Source organism: Canis lupus, chromosome 27 (assembly GCF_011100685.1).
Source record: "Canis lupus familiaris isolate Mischka breed German Shepherd chromosome 27, alternate assembly UU_Cfam_GSD_1.0, whole genome shotgun sequence".
NCBI lineage: Eukaryota > Metazoa > Chordata > Mammalia > Carnivora > Canidae > Canis > Canis lupus.
Window position 1 is genome coordinate 41,916,113 of NC_049248.1, and position 19,052 is coordinate 41,935,164.

Here is a 19,052-nt window from a genome sequence, read left to right on the forward strand (position 1 = left end):
CTCCAGACAGTCTGTCTCCTCTTTGTCATCCTCTGCGCTCCCCAGGGTTCTCTGTGGGAAGACAGGGAAGCTGAGGCCAGGGGAGGGTTGGTCAGAGAGATGAGATGGGGAAGAGAGGTCGGGAGAAAAGGAGAGACCAGAACATAGAAATAGAGTTGGAGGTGAGGAGGGGGCAGCGGGAGCAGGGGAGGGGTCCTCACCAAGTCACCCACCTGCTGGCCCCTCCCACCTCAGCTATGTCAAGTCTCTGCCACTTGAGGAGGGCCTGGCACCAGTGCCAGGGTGTGCCAGGCAGGGTGGAGGAAAAGTGAACCAGCTGGCAGCCCCTGGAGATGCCAAGGGGGTGACCAGCCAGAGCTGTCATCAAAGAGGAAACAGCCCTGCACTCTCCTCTTTGCTCCTCACTGTTCCCAAAAGGTGTCATATGGGAGCCTGTGGTCAGAGGGAGAAGCCCCTTGCGTGGCAACATACCCGGGAGCCCCAGCCAGCCCAGCCTCTCTCTGGGTCTCCAGCCGCTGTTCCCACTCTCGTCCCCTCTGGGCCTGTGGCTCTGCTCCACTCTGCCCTTGTCCCCTTGTCACTGACACTCCTTAGGAAACCTTAAACTCGCCGAGCCTCCATCTCTTAAGCTATAAAATAAGACTAAAAAGTGCTTCCCTCACAGGGTTGCTGTGGGAACGGTTGGAGATTAAGGGAATGAGATTCCTGGGACTGGTCTGCTCTCTGTAGGGAAGACGGTGGAAGTCTTGCAGAAGAGCAGCTCAGGACACAGCCCTGGGTCATAGTTAAGGACTCTGGCTTGGAGTTCAAAACCTGCTTTGCAACTTTGGGTAACAGGCTCTCCGAGGATTGTTTTTGTTTTGTTTTAAGATTTATTTATTTACTTGAGAGAGAGCTAGCACAAGCAAGGGGAGGAGGAGGGGGAGGGGCAGGGGGAGAAGCAGACTCCCCAGTGAGCAGGGAGCCTCATGTCCCGGGACCCCACCAGGACCCAGGACCCGGGAATCATGACCGGAGCTGAAGCAGGTGCGTAACCAACTAAGCCACCCAGGTGCCCGTGGGCTCTCTTAGTTTTAATTACCTCACCTATAAAATGGGGATACTTGGACCCACCTCCTGGGTTGTTGTGAACATGAGACAGTGGGCGGAAGGCAGGTGCCCGTGCAAACAGCCACGCGCCTCAGAGTGGATGCGCAATGGACCAAGTGAAAGGGAACCGGCACGTACACATCTGGGCCCCTGCTCTCCTGAGCGTGAACCTGAGCTCCTGCTTCCTCTCTGGAATGGGAGCTTCTCCCTTGAGGGGGGCCCGGGGGGCCAGGGTGGAAGAAGGGACCTGGGGGACGAGGGGCAGACTCCCTGGCCCTCCTGCAGGCTCCAGCCTAGGACTCGCAAGCGGCGGCTGCACCGCCCGGGCCCGGCTCGCACCGTGTGTGCGCGCACCTGCGTGGGGGTGGGGGGGTGAGGACCGCAGGGCCCCCTTCAAGGAGCCGCCCTCGCCGGCCTCGCCCCCTCCCCCCCTCGCCCCTACCCAGCCAGGCCGCTAATGCCAGCTCCCACCAGCAGGGGGCGCCCTCGCCCACCGAATCCGCGGCTGCCGGGCTTCCCCGACCACGCGTGGGGGCCGGGGGCGCCCCTCGGGCCTGGGTCCCCCAGGCCGCCAGGAAGCAGCTGCGTAGCCCCGGGAGGGCGCGCGGGAGAGACGACCCCCCGCGGGGGGCCCAGGCTCAGGCACAGCCCGACTGGGGCTTGGCCGCCCCCTGCGGCCCCGCGACCCGCGTTCCTTTCCTCGATGGGTCCGAAGGAGAGCAGCAGTGGCCAACGGTGGGCCCCTGGGAGACAGGCCCGGGGGGCGCCCGGCCAGACGGCGACGGTCCCCGCGGGGCTCGGGCATCGAGACGCCGCGGCGGCTGCGTGGCCGGCAGAGGGCGCTGTGCTCCGCGGCGGGACCGTCCGGGCGGCGCGGCCCGAGCCCGGAGGACACGCGCTCCGCAGCCCCGCGCGTCTACACCGACCTTCAGTCGTGCTCCGGGGCTGTCTGCTCGGCATGGACGCGCACCCATGCTCAGTACACACAGGCTCAGTCTCCCCGACCCTCTGCTCCACCTGCAGCCCGGGGAGAGCCTTGACTCCCCCGTGGGAGGGGGAGGGTGCCCCCCCCCCCCAGGGCTGCTGGTTTTCACCAGGTAGGAAGGCGGACGTGCGCACACCTGGGAGGCAGCTGGAATGTGTGCCAGGTGGGCTGCCAGGGGAATGGGAGGAGGGAGGAGGGGAGCGTCGACGTGGCTGCCACAATTTGGGAGGATTGGCGAGATGGTGCGTGGGAAGCTACCTTGAATCCTTTCCTTTTTTAAAGATTTTATTTATTTATTCATAAGACAAACGGAGAGAGAGGCAGGGACACAGGCAGAGGGAGAAGCAGGCTCCCTGCGGGGAACCTGATGCCGGACTTGATCCCAGGACCCCGGGATCACGCCCTGGGCTGAAGGCCGATGCTCAACCGCTGAGCCACCCAAGAGTCTCAAATCCTTCCCTTCCTTTTCTTTCTTTCTTTCTTTTTTTTTTTTTTTAAGATTTTATTTATTTATTCATGAGAGACACACACAGAGAGAGAGGCAGAGACCCAGGCAGAGGGAGAAGCAGGCTCCATGCAGGGAGCCCGACATGGGACTCGATCCCGGGTCTCCAGGATCAGCCCTGGGTCAAAGGCAGACACTCAACCGCCAGAGCCACCAGGCATCCCAATCCTTCCCTTTCTGACATGCTTTCATGCTCTCCCCTTCTCTCCCAGCACCTCCCTCCTTCCCCTCCCTTTTGCTCCCCCTCAAGCTGAGAGGACCTCAGTCAGAGCTCACATTGCCCCCATGTGCACACGCACCTACACACACCCCACTCCCGGATGGCGATAGTCACCCCAGCAGCCAGGGCTCTAGGAAGTTAGAGGCACAGGGCTACAGGAGCTGTAGGCAGCCAGGTGTGGGGCCTTGGCTAACGGCCTCAGGGCATGAGAGAAACCTCAGAACTTCGCAGTAGAGCCCAGGACTGGCCGGGCCCAGGGAGGTGCCGGCTGGAGCTAGAGCTTGAGCAAGCCCTGGCCAATGCCCACCTGGCCTCAGGGGTGAACAACCTTGTCCTGTCCCCAGGAGTCTCTGCTCTAGGCCAGCTGGAGACAAGGGCTGCTGCTGCACTGAATTCTCTCAGCCTTCAGGGCCCACCCAGAACAGAAGCCCCAGGAGCTGCTTGTCCTGGAGCTGCTGCAGCAACCAGGACCCTTCCCACCCCAGCCCAGTCCTCACACCTGTCTCCCCGGAGGGGTGAGGGAAGTGACAATCCTAACAACCCAAGTTTTTTTGGCTCAGGGACACTTTCCTAGGTATCAGCACATTTACCCCTAATGACGCATGGGAAAATGGGAATTATCTTTATTTATTTTTAAGATTTTATTCTTTATTCATGAGAGACACAGAGAGAGAGGCAGAAACACAAGCGGAGGGAGAAGCAGGCTCCATGCAGGGAGCCCAATGTGGGACTCGATCCCGGGTCTCCAGGATCACGCCCTGGGCCGAAGGCAGGTGCTCAACTGCTGAGCCACCCAGGCATCCCAATTATCTCCATTTATAAGAGGGGAAACTGAGCTCGCGGGAGTTACGCCCGGTCAGGGGTGCAGCATACACAGCAGCGTGCAAGTGCTCTTGCCTGTCTTGCCTCATCACAGGCTCTCGGCAGGAAGGCATTAGTGCTCGGTGCTCAATGCACAGGTGCTAGGGAAGGTGTGGGGCAGCCTCTGTGGCCCTGTCTGCAGGAGGGAAGGAGACAGATGCCCTGAGCTTCCCTGGGACAGCCCGAGGCAGAGCGCCCACCGCGCCAGGGAAGAGCATCACCCACGCTGCACCCACAGCCACCTTCCTTCACTCCTCGGGCATTCACTGAAAGCCTCTTTGTTACCAGGCAAGCATGGGAGTCTGCACTGGAACAGGGGAGGCGCGAGGAGGCCAAATCCAGAAGTAGCTGCTGGACGGAGAGGAGAACACGGGCAGGCTTCACGGAGGAACCCGACCTGAGCAAAGGCTTGAAAGAGAGACAGGACAGGAGGAACAAACCCGAGGTTTCTCCACTGCTCTGGGATAACCCAGGCCCCCTTATCAAGCAGCAGCCAGGAGAGGGAGAAGTGAAACCCCAGATGGGCCTGGGAGCAGCCCAGAGAAAACCCCAGTTGCTCAGAGGCAGCCGGGAGCCCACGGAGGGGCCCTTGACTGGCTGCCTCCTCCTCGGAGGCCTTAGAAGGGTGGGGAGAGACAGAGCCCACCGAGGACGAGGACGGGGTCAGGCTTGCTGAGCAGAGCTGTGACCCCCGCTGAGGTCATGGCAGCAGCTGCGTGGCTGGGTGCTTTCTCCTGCAGTGCTGGCAGCACAGATCCGGGGGGGGGGGGGGCAGGGGCTGCGGAGGAGAATGGAAGGGGGGTGGGGGCGGTGGAGAGAGCAGGGAGCCGGGACAGCGGGCACCAGGGGATCCGGCTGGGGAGGGGAGGGTGAGGCCAGGAAGTCTGGAGGAAGGGAGGCCGGTGGGGGAAGGTGAGGGACAGAGCCTGCAATCAGAGCTGGGGTATCCCACTTGCTGCTTTCAGAGGGCGCGCTCTGGGTGGGAGAGGAACAGGGCCCTACCCGGCCCCAGGCCAAGACGAGATAGATCTGCAGGTCACCTGCTTCCGGGAGGTCCAGGGGCTTTTACCCGAGATGTCTTTCACTCGACAAACGTTAATCGAAGCCCAACTATGGCCAATCCCTGTGCAAGGCCCTCTATGTAGAGAAGAGCAAAATTCGGTTCCCGCCCCCTGAGGGGCTCACCACCTCATTAAGGGGGCACATTAGCACCATGACCGACCCCCATGGGGACTGAGGTGCACAAAGGTGCCCGGGAATGGTGGGAGCACAGGGAGGGGTCATCCCCCAGGAGAGGAGGAGGCCACCTTGAGGCTGAGCCTTGGGGATGAGTTAGGAGTTACCCAGGCAAAGGACGCGGGAAGGGCTGTCTGAGGAGAAGACAGAGCTTCCTCCAAGGAGCCACCAGCGTGGAATGTTCCAGAGCTACTGGCCATTTGGTGAGGCCACAGGGCAAAGGACAAAGCGTGGAGTGGGGAGAGATGAGGTGGGAGGGGCAGGATCCCCCGGGACCTTGGAGGCCGGGCATGAGGGCCATTTTGAAGGGATTTTAGCAAGGGAGCAGCAGGATCAGATTTGCATTTTAGAAAGATCATTCGGGCTGCAGCGTGGATAATTGATTGGCGCTGAGTGAGGGAGCAGACAGAGAGAGTGGTTCAAGGCCGCAGGGCAGCAGGGGTGGTGAGAAGAGGGCAGAGTCAAGAAATATTTAGGATTCAAACTCTGCAGGACCTGCTGCCTTTATTGGTTGGGGGCAGGAGGGAGAGAAGGTTCAAGGATGCTTCCCAGGTGCCACCAACTGAGCTGGAGAAAACAGGGAGAGTGCATTGGAGGGGGGCGCAGCGGATCCCCTTTGGAGACGGGTTGCATTTGAGGAGCCTGAGGACTAGGGGCACATCCAAGCAGCAGGGAGTCCTGGCCAGGGGCGAGGTCAGGGCACCCCGATGTGGGATGTGGTCGGGAGGCGAAGACTGTGTTGTAACGGAACACGGCTCCGCAGCTGCTTCTTAGGGAGGGAACACCTTGGTTTGAGAAAATACCTTGATATGCTGCTGGGGTTACAAGGGCAGAGCCTAGGGCACGGGTGACCTTAGGCCCAGCACTGCCACGCAAATGACTCAGCTGTCCTGTGTGAGACTTGAGAGGAGTTGCTCAGGCCCCTGAGAAGGAGGAGAGCAGGGCGGAAGGGAGAGGGGCTGAAAGGGAGAAGCCAAGGACAAGCCAGTGGAAATTCCCAGCTCACAGGGGAAATTCTCCACTGCCGTGTGTGTCATCTGCTCAGCTGTGGAACAAACCCCTCCTCCCTCTGTCCCCTCGGCACCCACACAGGCCCAGGTCCTCAGTAAACTTGGCTCTAGGCGCATCTTCTTTCTGTGAGTAGGGATTTAGGCGGGACGGAGGGAAGAGCTTCATTTCCCATCCGGGGTTATGGGGCAGAGTAGTGTGAGCCCGTTTGGAGCAGAGCCCGCAGGCAGAGGGAGCCAGGAGAACGGGGCCTCTGGGAGCGCACGGGACCCTCTGAGCCGGCCTTGGACTCGGGATCTGATGAGCTTGCCGCATCTACGCCGACATGGGGATGTGAGCAGCCTGGAATCCCACACCTGCCACTGCTCCTGTACCTGCCACCCTCAGGCTGGGCCCCTGTCCAGCTTGGGAACCCGGGGGTTCCAGCTCAGCGCCTGGGGCTGCTCCCCGCCCCCCCCAGCTGTCAGGTGAGCTGGGGTGGAGCAAGCATGTGAGCGCTCCGCATATCAGCCCCACGCCTCCCCGTCCGGACACACAGTGTCCCCTTGGCCTGTCCCCTGCCAGTCCGAGCAGCGGGTCCCTGGGGCAGTAGCCAAGGAGAGGGGCTGCAGGTGGGGGGCCGGAGGAGCCAGGCCAGAGGCAAGGGACCCCAGGAGGTAGCCGAGATCAGAGGCCAGCAGAGCGGCCCGAAGCAGCGGAGGCAGCGGGACGTGGCCGGGGCAGCGGGGAGTGGCCGGGATGCTGCTGGGCGACCTCTGGAGAGCGGCCAGCAGGGCGCTGTTCGCGGAGTTCCTGGCCACGGGGCTCTACGTGTTCTTCGGGGTGGGCTCGGCCCTGCCCTGGCCCACGGCGCTTCCCACCGTGCTCCAGATGGCCATCACCTTCAACCTGGCCACGGCCGTGGCTGTGCAGATCACCTGGAAGACCAGTGGGGGCCACATCAACCCTGCCGTGACTCTGGCCTTCCTCGTGGGCTCCCAGATCTCCCTGCCCCGTGCCATGGCCTATGTGGCTGCCCAGCTGGCGGGGGCCACCCTGGGGGCTGCCGTGCTTTACGGGGTCATACCGGGGGACATCCGAGAGACCCTGGGGGTTAACATGGTAGGTGCAGGGGTGCCGCGCAGGCGGTAAGGGTGGAGGGCCAGGCCTGAGAAGAGGGGACCGGGGGGTAGTAACTCAGCCACCTGCTCCTTGGCTGCTCAGGGCTGAGCCCCGGGCCCCCGGGGACCCAGGCTGTGGCCCTAGTGAGCAGAGCGAGAATGGGGCTATGGTACAGGGAACAGGTGGGACAGATAGAAGCCACACCAAGGGGCAGGAGTCAGGGAAGGACCAGGCACTGAAGAGTCAGGGTAGCCAGAGAGGCCTGGGGCTGCGGGTGGTCGCAGGGGACCTGGCATGCCCATGGGCCTGCTCCCCTGGGTACCCATGTTCCTCCTTCCGCAGCATCCCGAGGTCTGCCTCACTCCCCCAGATTCCTCATCTAGCCTTCCACCTACTTCCCCAGGTCTCCTCCCAGTCCGCTCGAAAACTTACCCCTCTGCTGCCCTGAGCCTTCCCTTCCACTTGGGTCCTGGGTGCCCCCTCCGCCAACCTGTGGGTAGGGAGGGATGCCACCCACTCCCTTCTGTGGGGACAGAGCGTCCAGGGCTGACCCCGACTCCAGGGCGCAGCTCTCTGCTCGCTCCACCCCCTGAGTCCAGGAACCGGTGGCAGCAGCGAGGGGACGTGAGCCGGAGGGGGCCACCATCCCCTGGCGGAGCCGCATCACTCCCAGCGCCGCCTCCTCACCCAGGTCCGGAGCAGCACCTCGACCGGCCAGGCCGTGGCAGTGGAGCTGGTTCTGACTCTGCAGCTGGTGCTCTGTATTTTTGCTTCCACCGACAGCCGTCAGACATCAGGCTCCCCGGCCACCATGATCGGGATCTCTCTGTCATTGGGCCACCTCATTGGGGTAAGAGGCTAAGGGGGCGCCGTGTACGTGCACACACTGGTCCCTCCCCTGAGGAGGCCGCAGGGGCCCCAAAGGCCAGGAAGCGTCCCTCCCCGAGCCCCTCATGCGTCAGGCCGAGGCTGTGTTCGCACAGTCTGGGTCTGGGATTCGATGCTGCAATGGCCAAGACCAGGACCAAGCCTCTGAGTCGGGGCAGAGGGGGCTGTCCCCTCCCGGGCCTTAAGCCCCCTAACATCCTGAACCTACATTCGCCCCCCAGATCTACTTCACCGGCTGCTCCATGAACCCGGCCCGCTCCTTCGGCCCCGCCATCATCGTTGGAAAGTTCAAGGTCCACTGGGTGAGAGCCTGTGCTGGCAGCTGTGGGAGGGGAGGGCCTGAGCAGGGGCGGCAGGGACAGTGGCTTTCACCAGCAAGGGGGGCCACAGGGACTCGGGGACACAAGTGCCCGTATCATGGACCATCTCAACCCCCCCAGTGAGGGTTTCCCTAAGGTCGGAAGACACAGGCAAGCATCCTGGCCCGTACTTCCTTTCTTTCCAGCTTCAGTAGCCAGGGGCACCCAGTGGACTGTCAGTAAATGGGCCAGGGCAGGAGATGCAGCCTGGGCTCAGGCCTCCAGTCCTGGCTGTTTCTTTATTCACTTCCTCCAGCTGGACCAGTTTCCAAACTTGGATAAAGAAAAAGACAAACAGAAATAGACACACACACCAGCACAGGCAGGAACAGCCCTTAGCCAGGGCTCCTGGTTGGAACAGGAGGCGAGAGGAGGGAAACAGGAATGGTGAGGAGACTGGGCCCGCCCTGTGGAAAGCAAGGTCACCTCACCTGCATAGACTTGGTGGGCCTGCTTCTCAATTTTGTCACCTTGTAGACAGCCCGAGGGGTCCTGGGAGACCAAGTTAATAGTAGGGAAGCAGGCAAGGGTCCCAAAGCTACCATATAATCCTGATAGCTCATTCCCACTTCCCTCTGCCCCCTCAGGTTTTCTGGGTGGGACCCCTGACAGGAGCTGTCCTGGCTTCACTGATCTACAACTTTATCCTGTTCCCTGACACCAAGACCATGGCCCAGCGGCTGGCCATCCTCATGGGTACCGAAACAGTAGAGACAGTGGCCAAGGTGGAGCAAGAGAATAAAGAATCTCAGCCCAGTTCAGGGGATACTGAAATGGAGAATGTGTGTCAGATGGCATAGAACTTGGCCCCCACCTTTGGGCTTCTGAGAGGAGCCCTTTAGGTTGGTGGCATGCCTGGCATGATCAGACTTCAGGTTTTATGGGGGGAGGACTGGGGGGGGCACGATAAGGGCAGGAAGGGTGGGGAAGCTAGGCCTCTTGTCCTAACAGGGTGGGCAGGGAATGCCAATCGCTATCCCTGGCATTCGATTTCTAGATAGAAAGAATCTGGGGAGCAAATCTGTTCCATTTTCTCCTCCTCCATCCCTTAATGGGACAGAGCAGAAGGAGGCAGGGAATTCATGATTGCCCTCCCTTTCTCTCATCCATCTGGAACCTAGTGGGCCTCCTGGGCCTCCCCAGTCACCTTATTTTGGGTATTGAGTGGCCCAGACAGACACTCAGCTTAGACAGCAAGAGCTACAGAGACCTTGGGGAACCCCAACATCTCACTCACCCTTGAGGGAAAATCCAGGCTTCCCAGAAGGATCAGGTCCTGGGATAGTCTCTGAGCTTCTCACAGGGTTACCTCTGCCCTTAGGCATGTTTAGGCTACAGACCCACCCTCAGCCTGGAGGCCTCCTGAGGACAGAGACTGTCCCTCCAATCAATCTTCATTCCTCACATGTCCAACTGCTCAGGGGAGGACCCCACCCTTGCGGAGAGCAGACAAGAGCCTTTTCTAGGGCTAGCACAGGGGCAGAATATAGGCAAGGGAGGCTTGGGCCAAACAGGCATTTTCCAGGACAGGTTCTCCCCAGATGTTTGCCCACCTTCCACCCCGCAGCCCCATTCATGGGGAAAGTCCTGAGAGGGAGAAGTCTCCATCCCAGCTCCCCATCCACAACTGGGCCACAAGCTGTTCTTCGGCCGCATTCTCAGTTCTGCCAGCATCTTCCCAAAGCTACTGGATAAGTTCCAGGGATGATAAGAACGCAGGAATGACCCAAGAAACCAAGATTTGCCTTTGAAGGACTACTAGCCTCGGTTGGTTTGTTCATATATACAAGCTGCTGTAAATATACTCTCCCCGCGACGTGGGTTCCTACCTGGATCTCAGCTTCCCCAGCTATCAAATGGGCACGGTCCTCCCCCAGGGCCTGCTGTGAAAGCAAACGAGAGATGGGAAAATGTTTTCGAAGTTAAGATGCTGGAAAAACAAACCCAATAAATGATGATTATTGTTGCTGTTACCGTAATTATCGGGTTTGAATACAATGGCTGTTGGTAATGGGAGGGAGGAGGGAAGAAGGGGGGGGATGATTGAGAGGGAGGGAAGAGAGAGTAGGTTTTTCCTCCTTTCATCTGTTCCACTTACTTGCACTAACTACCTCCTTCTCTCCTGGATCTACTGACCCGGGCGCTTTGTGTGTGTGGAGGGGGTTGAGGAGGGACACTGGGACAAAGAGACGAGCCAATAAAAGTCTGTTCTGCTCATCTCTATGGTGCCCATCACCATGGTACCCTGAGATACAGCAACCAGATCCATAAAAAAGGGCCTTTCCCATGATGTCTCCAGAGGCGCCTGGGGACGGGAGGGGCTACCAGAGTCTTCCAGGGGCAGAGTGACCGAGCCCAGCCTGGGACCAGAGCAAGAGCTGAGTCCCCAAGTGCCCATGGCCACGGTGGCCACGGTCAGCGTTCCATAATACCGTCAGTGTGGAGTGCTATTCACGTCTGTCCGAGCCGGGCCCGCTCATCCATCTGCACAATCTCTCAGAGCCCAGGGCTTCTTGTGCCCTTTTCTGAGCAGGGACAGCTGGGGGTGGAGGTGGGGGGGAGGGATGTGATGGACCTGCTAAAGGTCATCCAGCTCAGTACCACAGCCCCCTAAGGTCTCTCCAGCTCCCAGCTTAGAATTTTCCAAAATAGAGCTGGGGGTGGGGGGGTGGCTTCTACAAGCTACAACCAGAGGAAGAAAGGAAGGAAGCAAGAACTAGAAGGTTGAAGAGGGCATGTGTGTGTGTGTGTGTGTGTGTGTGTGTGTGCGTGGAGTCCCTGCCGGCAGGCTCTGAAGCTCCTAGACAAATGATCTCTGCGTCCCCAGAGCTGAGCACACACTGGGTGCTCAATAAAAGTTTGATGAATGAATGACTGAGGCTGGGCGACTGGGGAGGGAGGGGAGGCGGTATTTGATCAAGAGGATTCAGGAGTTAGAACTTCAGATGAGCCGGGAGAGCCGCTGGGCCGCCTGTGCTGGCAGGGAAGGGGAGCTGGGCCCGGCCCCCAGCTGCTCCCCCAGAGCGGACTGAATCCTCGGTCTCAGGGGCAACGTCCCCGGCCCAAAGGATAAAGGAGGCTGCTGGAGAGGGAGCTGGGGGCTATTTTCAAGCATGCTTCTTTAAAGCGGAGAATAGAGTGGAGCAAGAGGACACAAGCTTCTTGAAAAGTGAGGAACTAGGTTAGAATCTGAAGAGCATCCAAAGTTAGACACAGGGACGAGTAACCAAAAGTTAGCTTCTCCTTCTCCGAGCCCTTTAATAGGCCAGCCAGCCATCTGTTTGGCTGAGGGAAGGACTGGGCCTCCGGGAGCCAAATTCCCAAATTCGGAGGCTCCAGCCAGGGGCAGCAGGGCTTCCCGGTCCCAGCCCCTGGGCCTGGGTGGGGGGCGGGAGCACAGGGAGGGCTGAGACCCAACCGGGCAGACCCTCGGTGGTGCGGTGGTGCGCACTCCCTTCCTCCCGGTTGTCAGGGGAAGTTTTTAATTAATGGTGTGTAATCTGATCTGGCCCTTCTCCCCGCTGAGCACTGCCTTCAATCAGCAGAGCCATCTGCAATTGCAATTCATAATTCTCCCGAAAGGGAGGGGGTGCCTTGGTGATTAATACAATTAGCCTTTTATGTTGATGATTGTCTTAGCAGGAGCAGATGATGTGAGCCCAGAGCATAGGCTGCCACGTCCCTATTGGCTGGCAGGAAGCCCCTCTCCACTTCCTCCCCCGCCACTGCTACCTCTGGCTGGAAAGAGGACACACTCGGACCCCACTGTGCAGTGCAGGGGCGTGGGGGGGGTGGGGCAGCCCCCGAAGGGGCCAGGCTCTGGGACACATTTGGGCTGCTCGGACTGAGGGGAGAAGATGATGATCCAGAGACTCTCACTTTCCAAAGAATATCACTTTGACTTAAAAGATTCTGTGCACCATATTAAAAAAAAAAGGAGGAAGACTACATAAAAGTATAATAGGGATTGAAAGGGTTGAAAAAGCTTAAATAAAGGCTCAGGCAGTTATAGCTGCGTGAACTTAAGAAAATTCCTTAAGGATCCTGAGCCTCACTTCACTCATCTGGAAAATGGGGTCTATTAAATAAGGGGCTGGAAACACATGGGATGTATGTGTTTAGCAAGGCACCTGACACAGATCTCGGTCGGCGGTGGGGCTGTCCCCATCATCGTGTGACATATACAACACACACAATACATAGACGATCTACCACCACAGATTGCCATTCCCTGCCAGTGGCTCAGCCGCTTCCCCAGCAGTTTCTAATGCAAGCCGGCTGTTACTAAAGAAGGAACCTCTTCCTCCCCATTGCCCAGCCTTAGTTAGCTAGAGCAAAGGAGAGTGTAAGTGTGTTGGTGCAGGAGGATCTCAGAGGAAAGAGGAGTCAAGAATCAAACCCAAAAGGGGCCTGGCTGGCTCAGTTGGAAGAGCATGCAACTCTTGATCTCAGGGCTGTGAGTTCAAGCCCCATGTTGGCTGTAGAGATTACTAAAAATAAATAATTTTTTTTAAAAAGGGGGAAAAAAAAGAATCAAACCCAAGAAAGAAATAAAGACCTCCCCAGAACAGAGAAGTGGAGCACTGGGGTGACCATGGTGGAGAGTTGATTTGCAGGAAGATCCAGGGAATGAGGGTAAGGAGGCCGGGCAGGTATAAAGGGGTAAAAAGATGTAGGACTTTGAGCGTCTGGAATTTCATACAAAAGCTAAGAAAACAAAAGGGGAGCAGCCATCGGAGCTGAGGGTTGAAGAGGTAGCACAAATCAAAGTGTGTGATCTCTATAAGGTCAAATGATCTGCAGCAGGCTGACTGGGGACTTGGTGGGAGAATGCACTAGGTCAGGAGCGGGGATCGCCTCAGTCCCTCCTGGCCCACGGCCCATGGCCCACGGCGCTGCACTCCATGACCTGGAACCCCTTGAGAAGAGAGCTCATCAAGAGGGATGTTAACCTAGAGCCAGCGCCCAGGGGGCATTATCCGGCACTGTCTGGGGGAAGACAGGGAGTGAAGAAGGGAGGGGAGAAGTTAAGAGCTAATCAAGAAGCAGCATCCTCCAGCCAAACAGCGGCCACTTGGGCAGCCGGGGCAGGGAGGCTGCACAGCCAGGATCTGCAATCACCTCTCAGGGAGGGGCAGCCACGCAGAGGAGCAGTCCGCAGTTACAGAAGCTAGGGGGGAGGCTCGGGGAGTGAAGGGGGTTTATGAGAGTGTGGAGCCCGACAGCACTAATTAGTAGGCTGCAGGTAATGGGCAGAAAAGGGGGAAACGCAAACTGTTCCAGATCTCTGATGAAGTCAGCCAAGGGGGCAGTTATTGCCGGGGGAGGTGGTGGTGGTGGGGGGTGAGGATGCCATTGATGCCGGCAGAGACCAGAACTGCACCCCAGCTCCGTGGACAGATGGAGCAAGGCCCAGCCAGGCCAGGTCCAGCCTGAGATCAGGGGAGACGCCAGGACATTGCTGGTGTCCAGGCATGAGGCACCAGGCTGGAGGTGCCTCTCCCCCTGGAATCGGCTTCCCGGCCCTCTCTAGCTGCCCTGTTGGTCCTGAGGTGCAGCCATAGCGTCATCATCTCCGGGGCTCCTAAGCCTCCCGCCTCTCCCTCCTGAGCTCCCCCGGCACTCTGCACACACGCACCTCCATCCTGGCACTGAACATACTACCTCACGGTTCTCTGAACACCTCTCTCTACCACAACATGAAGACCCTTCTTAAACAAAACTGTATTTTTAGTCTACTTCTCGTCTCAGGGCAAGTTTCCTTGACTGTCCTTTTTTTGTTGGTCTCCAAACCATGGCCTTCCAGTCTCAAGGGAGGAACGGCCTCTGATATTTTGGATTTGGAGAGCAAATTGGACAAAGAATTACAATACACACTCCCAGCTCGATGCCCAAACAGACCTCTAATCTTCTTTGCATGAAATCACCCCGTGTTTCAGTACTATGCTGATTTCAAAACTCCACCAGGAAGTACTATTTATTCTGGTCGTGGCCTCACTGATACACCATGACTTCTTTCCTACACTTCCCCAACTTGGGGTCACATGTAGTGGCACTAGGGGTCATCAGTGGGGCAGGTTATGACCCTATCCTACACATTGCCTGTCTGCCTCTCTGAGCCAGATGTTCTGGGGCTGAGCACTGCCCTTTCTATCCTGCAGCTTCTCTCAGACACAGGGAACTCCGTTTTAAAGCTCCTGGACCACAGCTAAGTAGCAGGTTCCCTGACCTCCACATCTGGTCTAGCCAACAGTCTATCTCCCATGAACAGCTAACACTTCCAGCCCAAATAACATTGATAATAAGATGCACCCCTATTTTATGACCCACTAAAGAAGAGAAAAACACTGCGTTGCTTTTGTACGATGCCAGTGATTATAAGATATCCCAAATCTAAGAAATATTAAAACATATATTTTAAGTGCATCTTACAACTAAGGAAATGATCCTTTCTGCTTCAGATCTTGGCTCTTTTTTATTTTTTAAAGATTTATTTATTTGAGAGAGAGAGAGAGAGAGAGAGAGCACACTCACACGCACACAAGTGGAGGGAGGGGCAGATGGGGAAGGCGGGGCAGAGAGAAAGAATCTCAAGCAGACTTGGTGCTGAGCACAGAGCCCAATGCAGGCCTCTATCCCACAATCCTGAGATCATGACTGAGCCAAACCCAAGAGTTGGACACTTAACCAACTGAACCACCCAGGCGCCCCAGATGTTGGCTTATTTTATTTCGAAGATTTTATTTATTTATTCATGAGAGATACAGAGAGAGATACACACAGAGACACAGGCAGAGGGAGAAGCAGGCTCCACGCAGGGACCCCGAGGTGGGACTCCAGGATCACACCCTGAGCCGAAGGCAGACGCTAAACCGCTGAGCTACCCAGGCGTCCCCAGATGTTGGCTTTTTAGATCAGATTTTAAAGTGAAGGGGAGGAGCACCTGGGTAGTTCATCAGCTAAGTGTCACAATCGATATCAAGGTCTTGAGTTCAAGCTCCACCCATGCTGGGCATGGAGCCTACCATGAATGAATGAATGAATGAATGAATGAATGAATGAATGAATGAAGTGAAGGGGAATGTAAGGCCAAAGTGGGGACCACACTGGAGGGTCTCGAGTCTTCTTCCTCTAAGGAGGATGGGCACCGTTGCCCTCATATTCTCTCAACTCTACTCCAGCTTTTCAATACCCAGGCCACTCAACACGGTTAACATCTCCCCTCCCAGTGCCAGGGAGGCCAGTGAAGAAAACCGCACTATCTTTTACGGAGACAGAATAAAACACAAGCCATGCCAAGCAGGGACCACCATTTTTGAGGGGATAATCGCCTAGCACTCCAATACCATTTATCCAACCACTTCCCACCCCACCGGGTTATCTACCCCACAGCCTCCAGGCCAGTGCCGTGGGAAGATGCCGAGATTAGTCATTTCCTCCTAATCGGGCTACGACAGCTCCGCTAAGCTGCCGACTGCAGGCAGCTCCCGTTAAAGCAAAGCAGCTGGAAAGGGCTTAGCCCTTTAATGCCAGCAGCTGTATCTCCACAGTGCGGCTTCTCCGCTGAGGGGCTGGACTCTGTCCAGAAGCATCAGGCGTTTAGCCCCAGGCAACGTATACTAACCTAGGAGGGGAGAGGAGCCAGCTCCCGGGGAGGAGGAGAGGTGGTTCATTTAAGCACCCCACCTGAGGCCTTGCTTTCCGACGAGAAAGAAAAGTCCCAGCCCCTTTTTAGGTCTTGCTCTGCTAAAATCTGGACCAACTGTATCATCCTGCAGGCAGGGAGAGCTTTCTCTGTGGCAGGAGCACCTCCGTTTTTAAAAGGACACCTAAGGACAGATTCCCTTGTTAGTTTTGACAACAAAAGACTTTGGGCCACTAACCACACAGACGCATTCCCCTTTGAGTGGACTTTTTTTTTCCTCTGAGGTCTAAAGTATTCTGATCTCGGGTATGCATATGTGTGGACACAACAGACTGACTACCTCTTCTCGGAGAGCACTGGGCCCTGGGGTTGATGAGGAAGAAAGCCGAACAGCCCTCAGAAAGCCCTGGCACAGAGCAGGCTGCTGAAGAGCGATCACTCGAAGACTTCTTACTCAGAGCCAGATGGTGAACATGAGACGGGGTGAGAGCTAATGCCACTCAGGGGGAAAGCCAATAAGCTAATCCGCTGACACGTTTCTAGAGGCAGGCTGATGGTTTTGGCTCAGAGACTTGCCTGTTCTTGGCTCTGAGCTTCAGAGCACACAAGATGCACATGGGTGACCCAAGAACGGACTCCCAAACCAGGAGGAACCTCAAACACACCAGCTTGTCCTCCTCCTTCCACACAGAAAAGACCTGGATCACCGACCAAGCCCAGGGCTTCCACTCTACAAGACAATAAGCCCAACCAAGAAGGCATTTAATTTCCCTGTGCCGGGGATCCCTGGGTGGCTCAGTGGTTTAGCGCCTGCCTTCGGCCCAGGGCGTGATCCTGGAGTCCCGGGATCAATTCCCACGTCAGGCTCCTTGCATGGGGCCTGCTTCTCCCTCTGCCTGTGTCCCTGCCTCCCTCTCTCTGTATGCCTCTCACGAAAAAAATAAATCTTAAAAAAAAAAAAAGCTAAAAAAAAAAAAATTGTCCTGTCCCAAATGCTTTTTCCCCACAGTCTGGGCCTCCCTGCTTCTTCTGGGTCATCTGTGAATAAGCACATCCATATACAGCCTCGAGTGGAAGCATTTACGTACCTAATAATATATCAACAAACCCCACAATGCTGATCTAAAATAGCAAGCACCACAGCTGAACTCCAGTAGGAGCTGTAATCCCCGGGTTCTTATCCCAGCTAAACTATAGATTAGTTTGTGGGAATTTACGCCAAATCACCCTTCTGAATTTGTCAAGTGGGATAAGATTACCTGCCCACCCCACATGGTTGTGGTGGCATCAGGTAACATGATGGATGAAAGCACTTGGTACACTGTCAATCACCATATTACATTTCCTAGAGGCTTTATGAGGAATCGGTTAATTCCATCTTCACCGAAGACCAGAGAAGATATTAACTAGCAAGTGCTTTATAAGAAGTCTAAACATCCATTTGTACGTGTCTGAGCCTAGCACACAGATGGTGTCCAACTGTGTGAGATGTGAGAGCAATCTGTATAAAAACAATGCAACTAAATGAAGCTGGCAAGAGTTCTAGAGAGAGAAGGTAGACAAAAGGATAATTCCTGCTTCCAGCTCTTGAGTCCCTGAAAAGTGGCCTCCTTTTCCATCCCACACAAATGTGGAGGACAAGGCTCCCACACACTACAAGGTTATTCCTAGTGACGTCAAACTGCCTTCTGCCTGACTTCGTGAATAGAAACCATCAACAAATACAGACTGAGAACCAGAGTCCAATAAATTATACAAGTTAAGGACCCCCAGGTCTGGGGCCTTCACTTATTTACAAAACAGACTAACTACAGGGAGATTTTTTTTTTTAAACCACTAAATTCCTAGGTTAAGTGACCATTCTCTAAATCCTATTTACACTAAAAGCACAATAACATGCCCCAAGTCTTCATGCTTAAAAGCTTTTCACTCCAGTGGCTGAAACCTGAGTCACGATCGAGGCTATCATTGGAACACAGGAATCTCAAGACCCGCCTGTATGAACTGTGCCGACTTAAACGGTGAACTCTGTACGTTCCTTGCTTCTCAGATCTGGACTCCGTCACAGCCCTTCCCTGCCCCTTGCTGAGCCTCAGAAAAGGGGACACATGAGTAAGCAAACCACTGTTAGGTGTACCAGGCTCACGACAGCGGGTCTCCCGAATGTTTTTCCAACGGGAAATCACATACCCTATGTATATGCATATAGGTCTGTTTGGAGCTTGTGGAGGGCAGGGGGGCCCTGCTGTCAAAAACCAACCCAGCAAGGCTGACAGCTTTGCTCCCTGCACTCACACAGCACTCGCTGCTTTGCACTCCCAATAATTTAAGCAGGAATTTAAGAATTCAAGACCCTTTTCAATGCCACGGGTGCAGTTTATGGCCAAAAGTGGCCATTTTTGTCATGGTAAATCACTTGAGCACTCTATAGTCCTTTGATGGAAACTCAGATGCCTTCTATTTCTGCAATGAATTCACCTTCTTAAGGAAGCAAAAATCACTAGACACCCAGGAACAAAAGCAGATTGTTGCTGCTAAATCAAACCATATAATGCTTGGCCAGTTAAACATCAAACTTAGGAGTCTTACCTAGACTGACAGAAAAGGGATTTAAAGATTTAGATTCTGGTTATTAGCCAGCGAGAGAGTAAAGTTAAACTGCATTAATGGCGGAGTAAGAGACAGCATCAGAAAGGGTTAGGAGCAGAAGTTGGGGTGACAGCTGCTCCAAAGCACTGGACCCTTTCCTTAGATCTCACATCAAGGAAATAGAATTTAATTAAGAAAGCCCTCGAAAGTCAAGCTGTTCCACATGAAGTACTATTAAAGAAGTTGGAGGTGGATACATATTTCCCTTTGCTAATATCAGAATTATTTTCATGGCTGAGGTCTCCTGGCCTAGCCCAAAACTGAGCCACTGGCTGCCAACATTTGACACACAGGACCATTTCCTTTTTCGTTAATGGGCCATCAGTTCCTGCATAGGGTAGTCTTGCCTTCACTAACATTATACAATCCATTTACTTCTTCCACATTAGTGACTTAAAATGCACCTTGGGGAGATACTACAGAACAGCAAATATGGCACCAGGCCAATGCCAGCCTCGCACAGATGCAAGAAAAGAGATGGCATCTAGGACAAAGTTTAAAAAATA

General features: G+C 55.8%; 1 protein-coding gene and 1 long non-coding RNA gene across 3 annotated transcripts; one reads left to right on the forward strand and one right to left on the reverse strand.

The window, feature by feature from the left end:
- Positions 1-6,357: 6,357 nt before the first annotated feature.
- Positions 6,358-10,235, forward strand: AQP6 (aquaporin 6). The gene is made up of 4 exons (XM_038577611.1): positions 6,358-7,005; positions 7,697-7,855; positions 8,115-8,195; positions 8,840-10,235. The coding sequence occupies exons 1-4, from the start codon at positions 6,643-6,645 to the stop codon at positions 9,050-9,052; spliced, it is 816 nt and encodes a 271-aa protein (XP_038433539.1). The 5' UTR covers positions 6,358-6,642; the 3' UTR covers positions 9,053-10,235.
- Positions 6,358-10,506, reverse strand: LOC111092823. Of its 2 annotated transcripts, XR_005380134.1 has the most exons (6): positions 10,351-10,506; positions 10,082-10,135; positions 8,684-8,744; positions 8,384-8,525; positions 7,438-8,215; positions 6,358-6,821 (listed from the first exon to the last, which is right to left on the reverse strand). It is a non-coding gene; the product is annotated as an uncharacterized LOC111092823 (long non-coding RNA). The 2 variants fall into 2 exon arrangements; XR_005380133.1 differs by having other exon boundaries at positions 6,358-8,215; positions 10,351-10,502.
- Between the last annotated feature and the right edge of the window lie 8,546 nt (positions 10,507-19,052).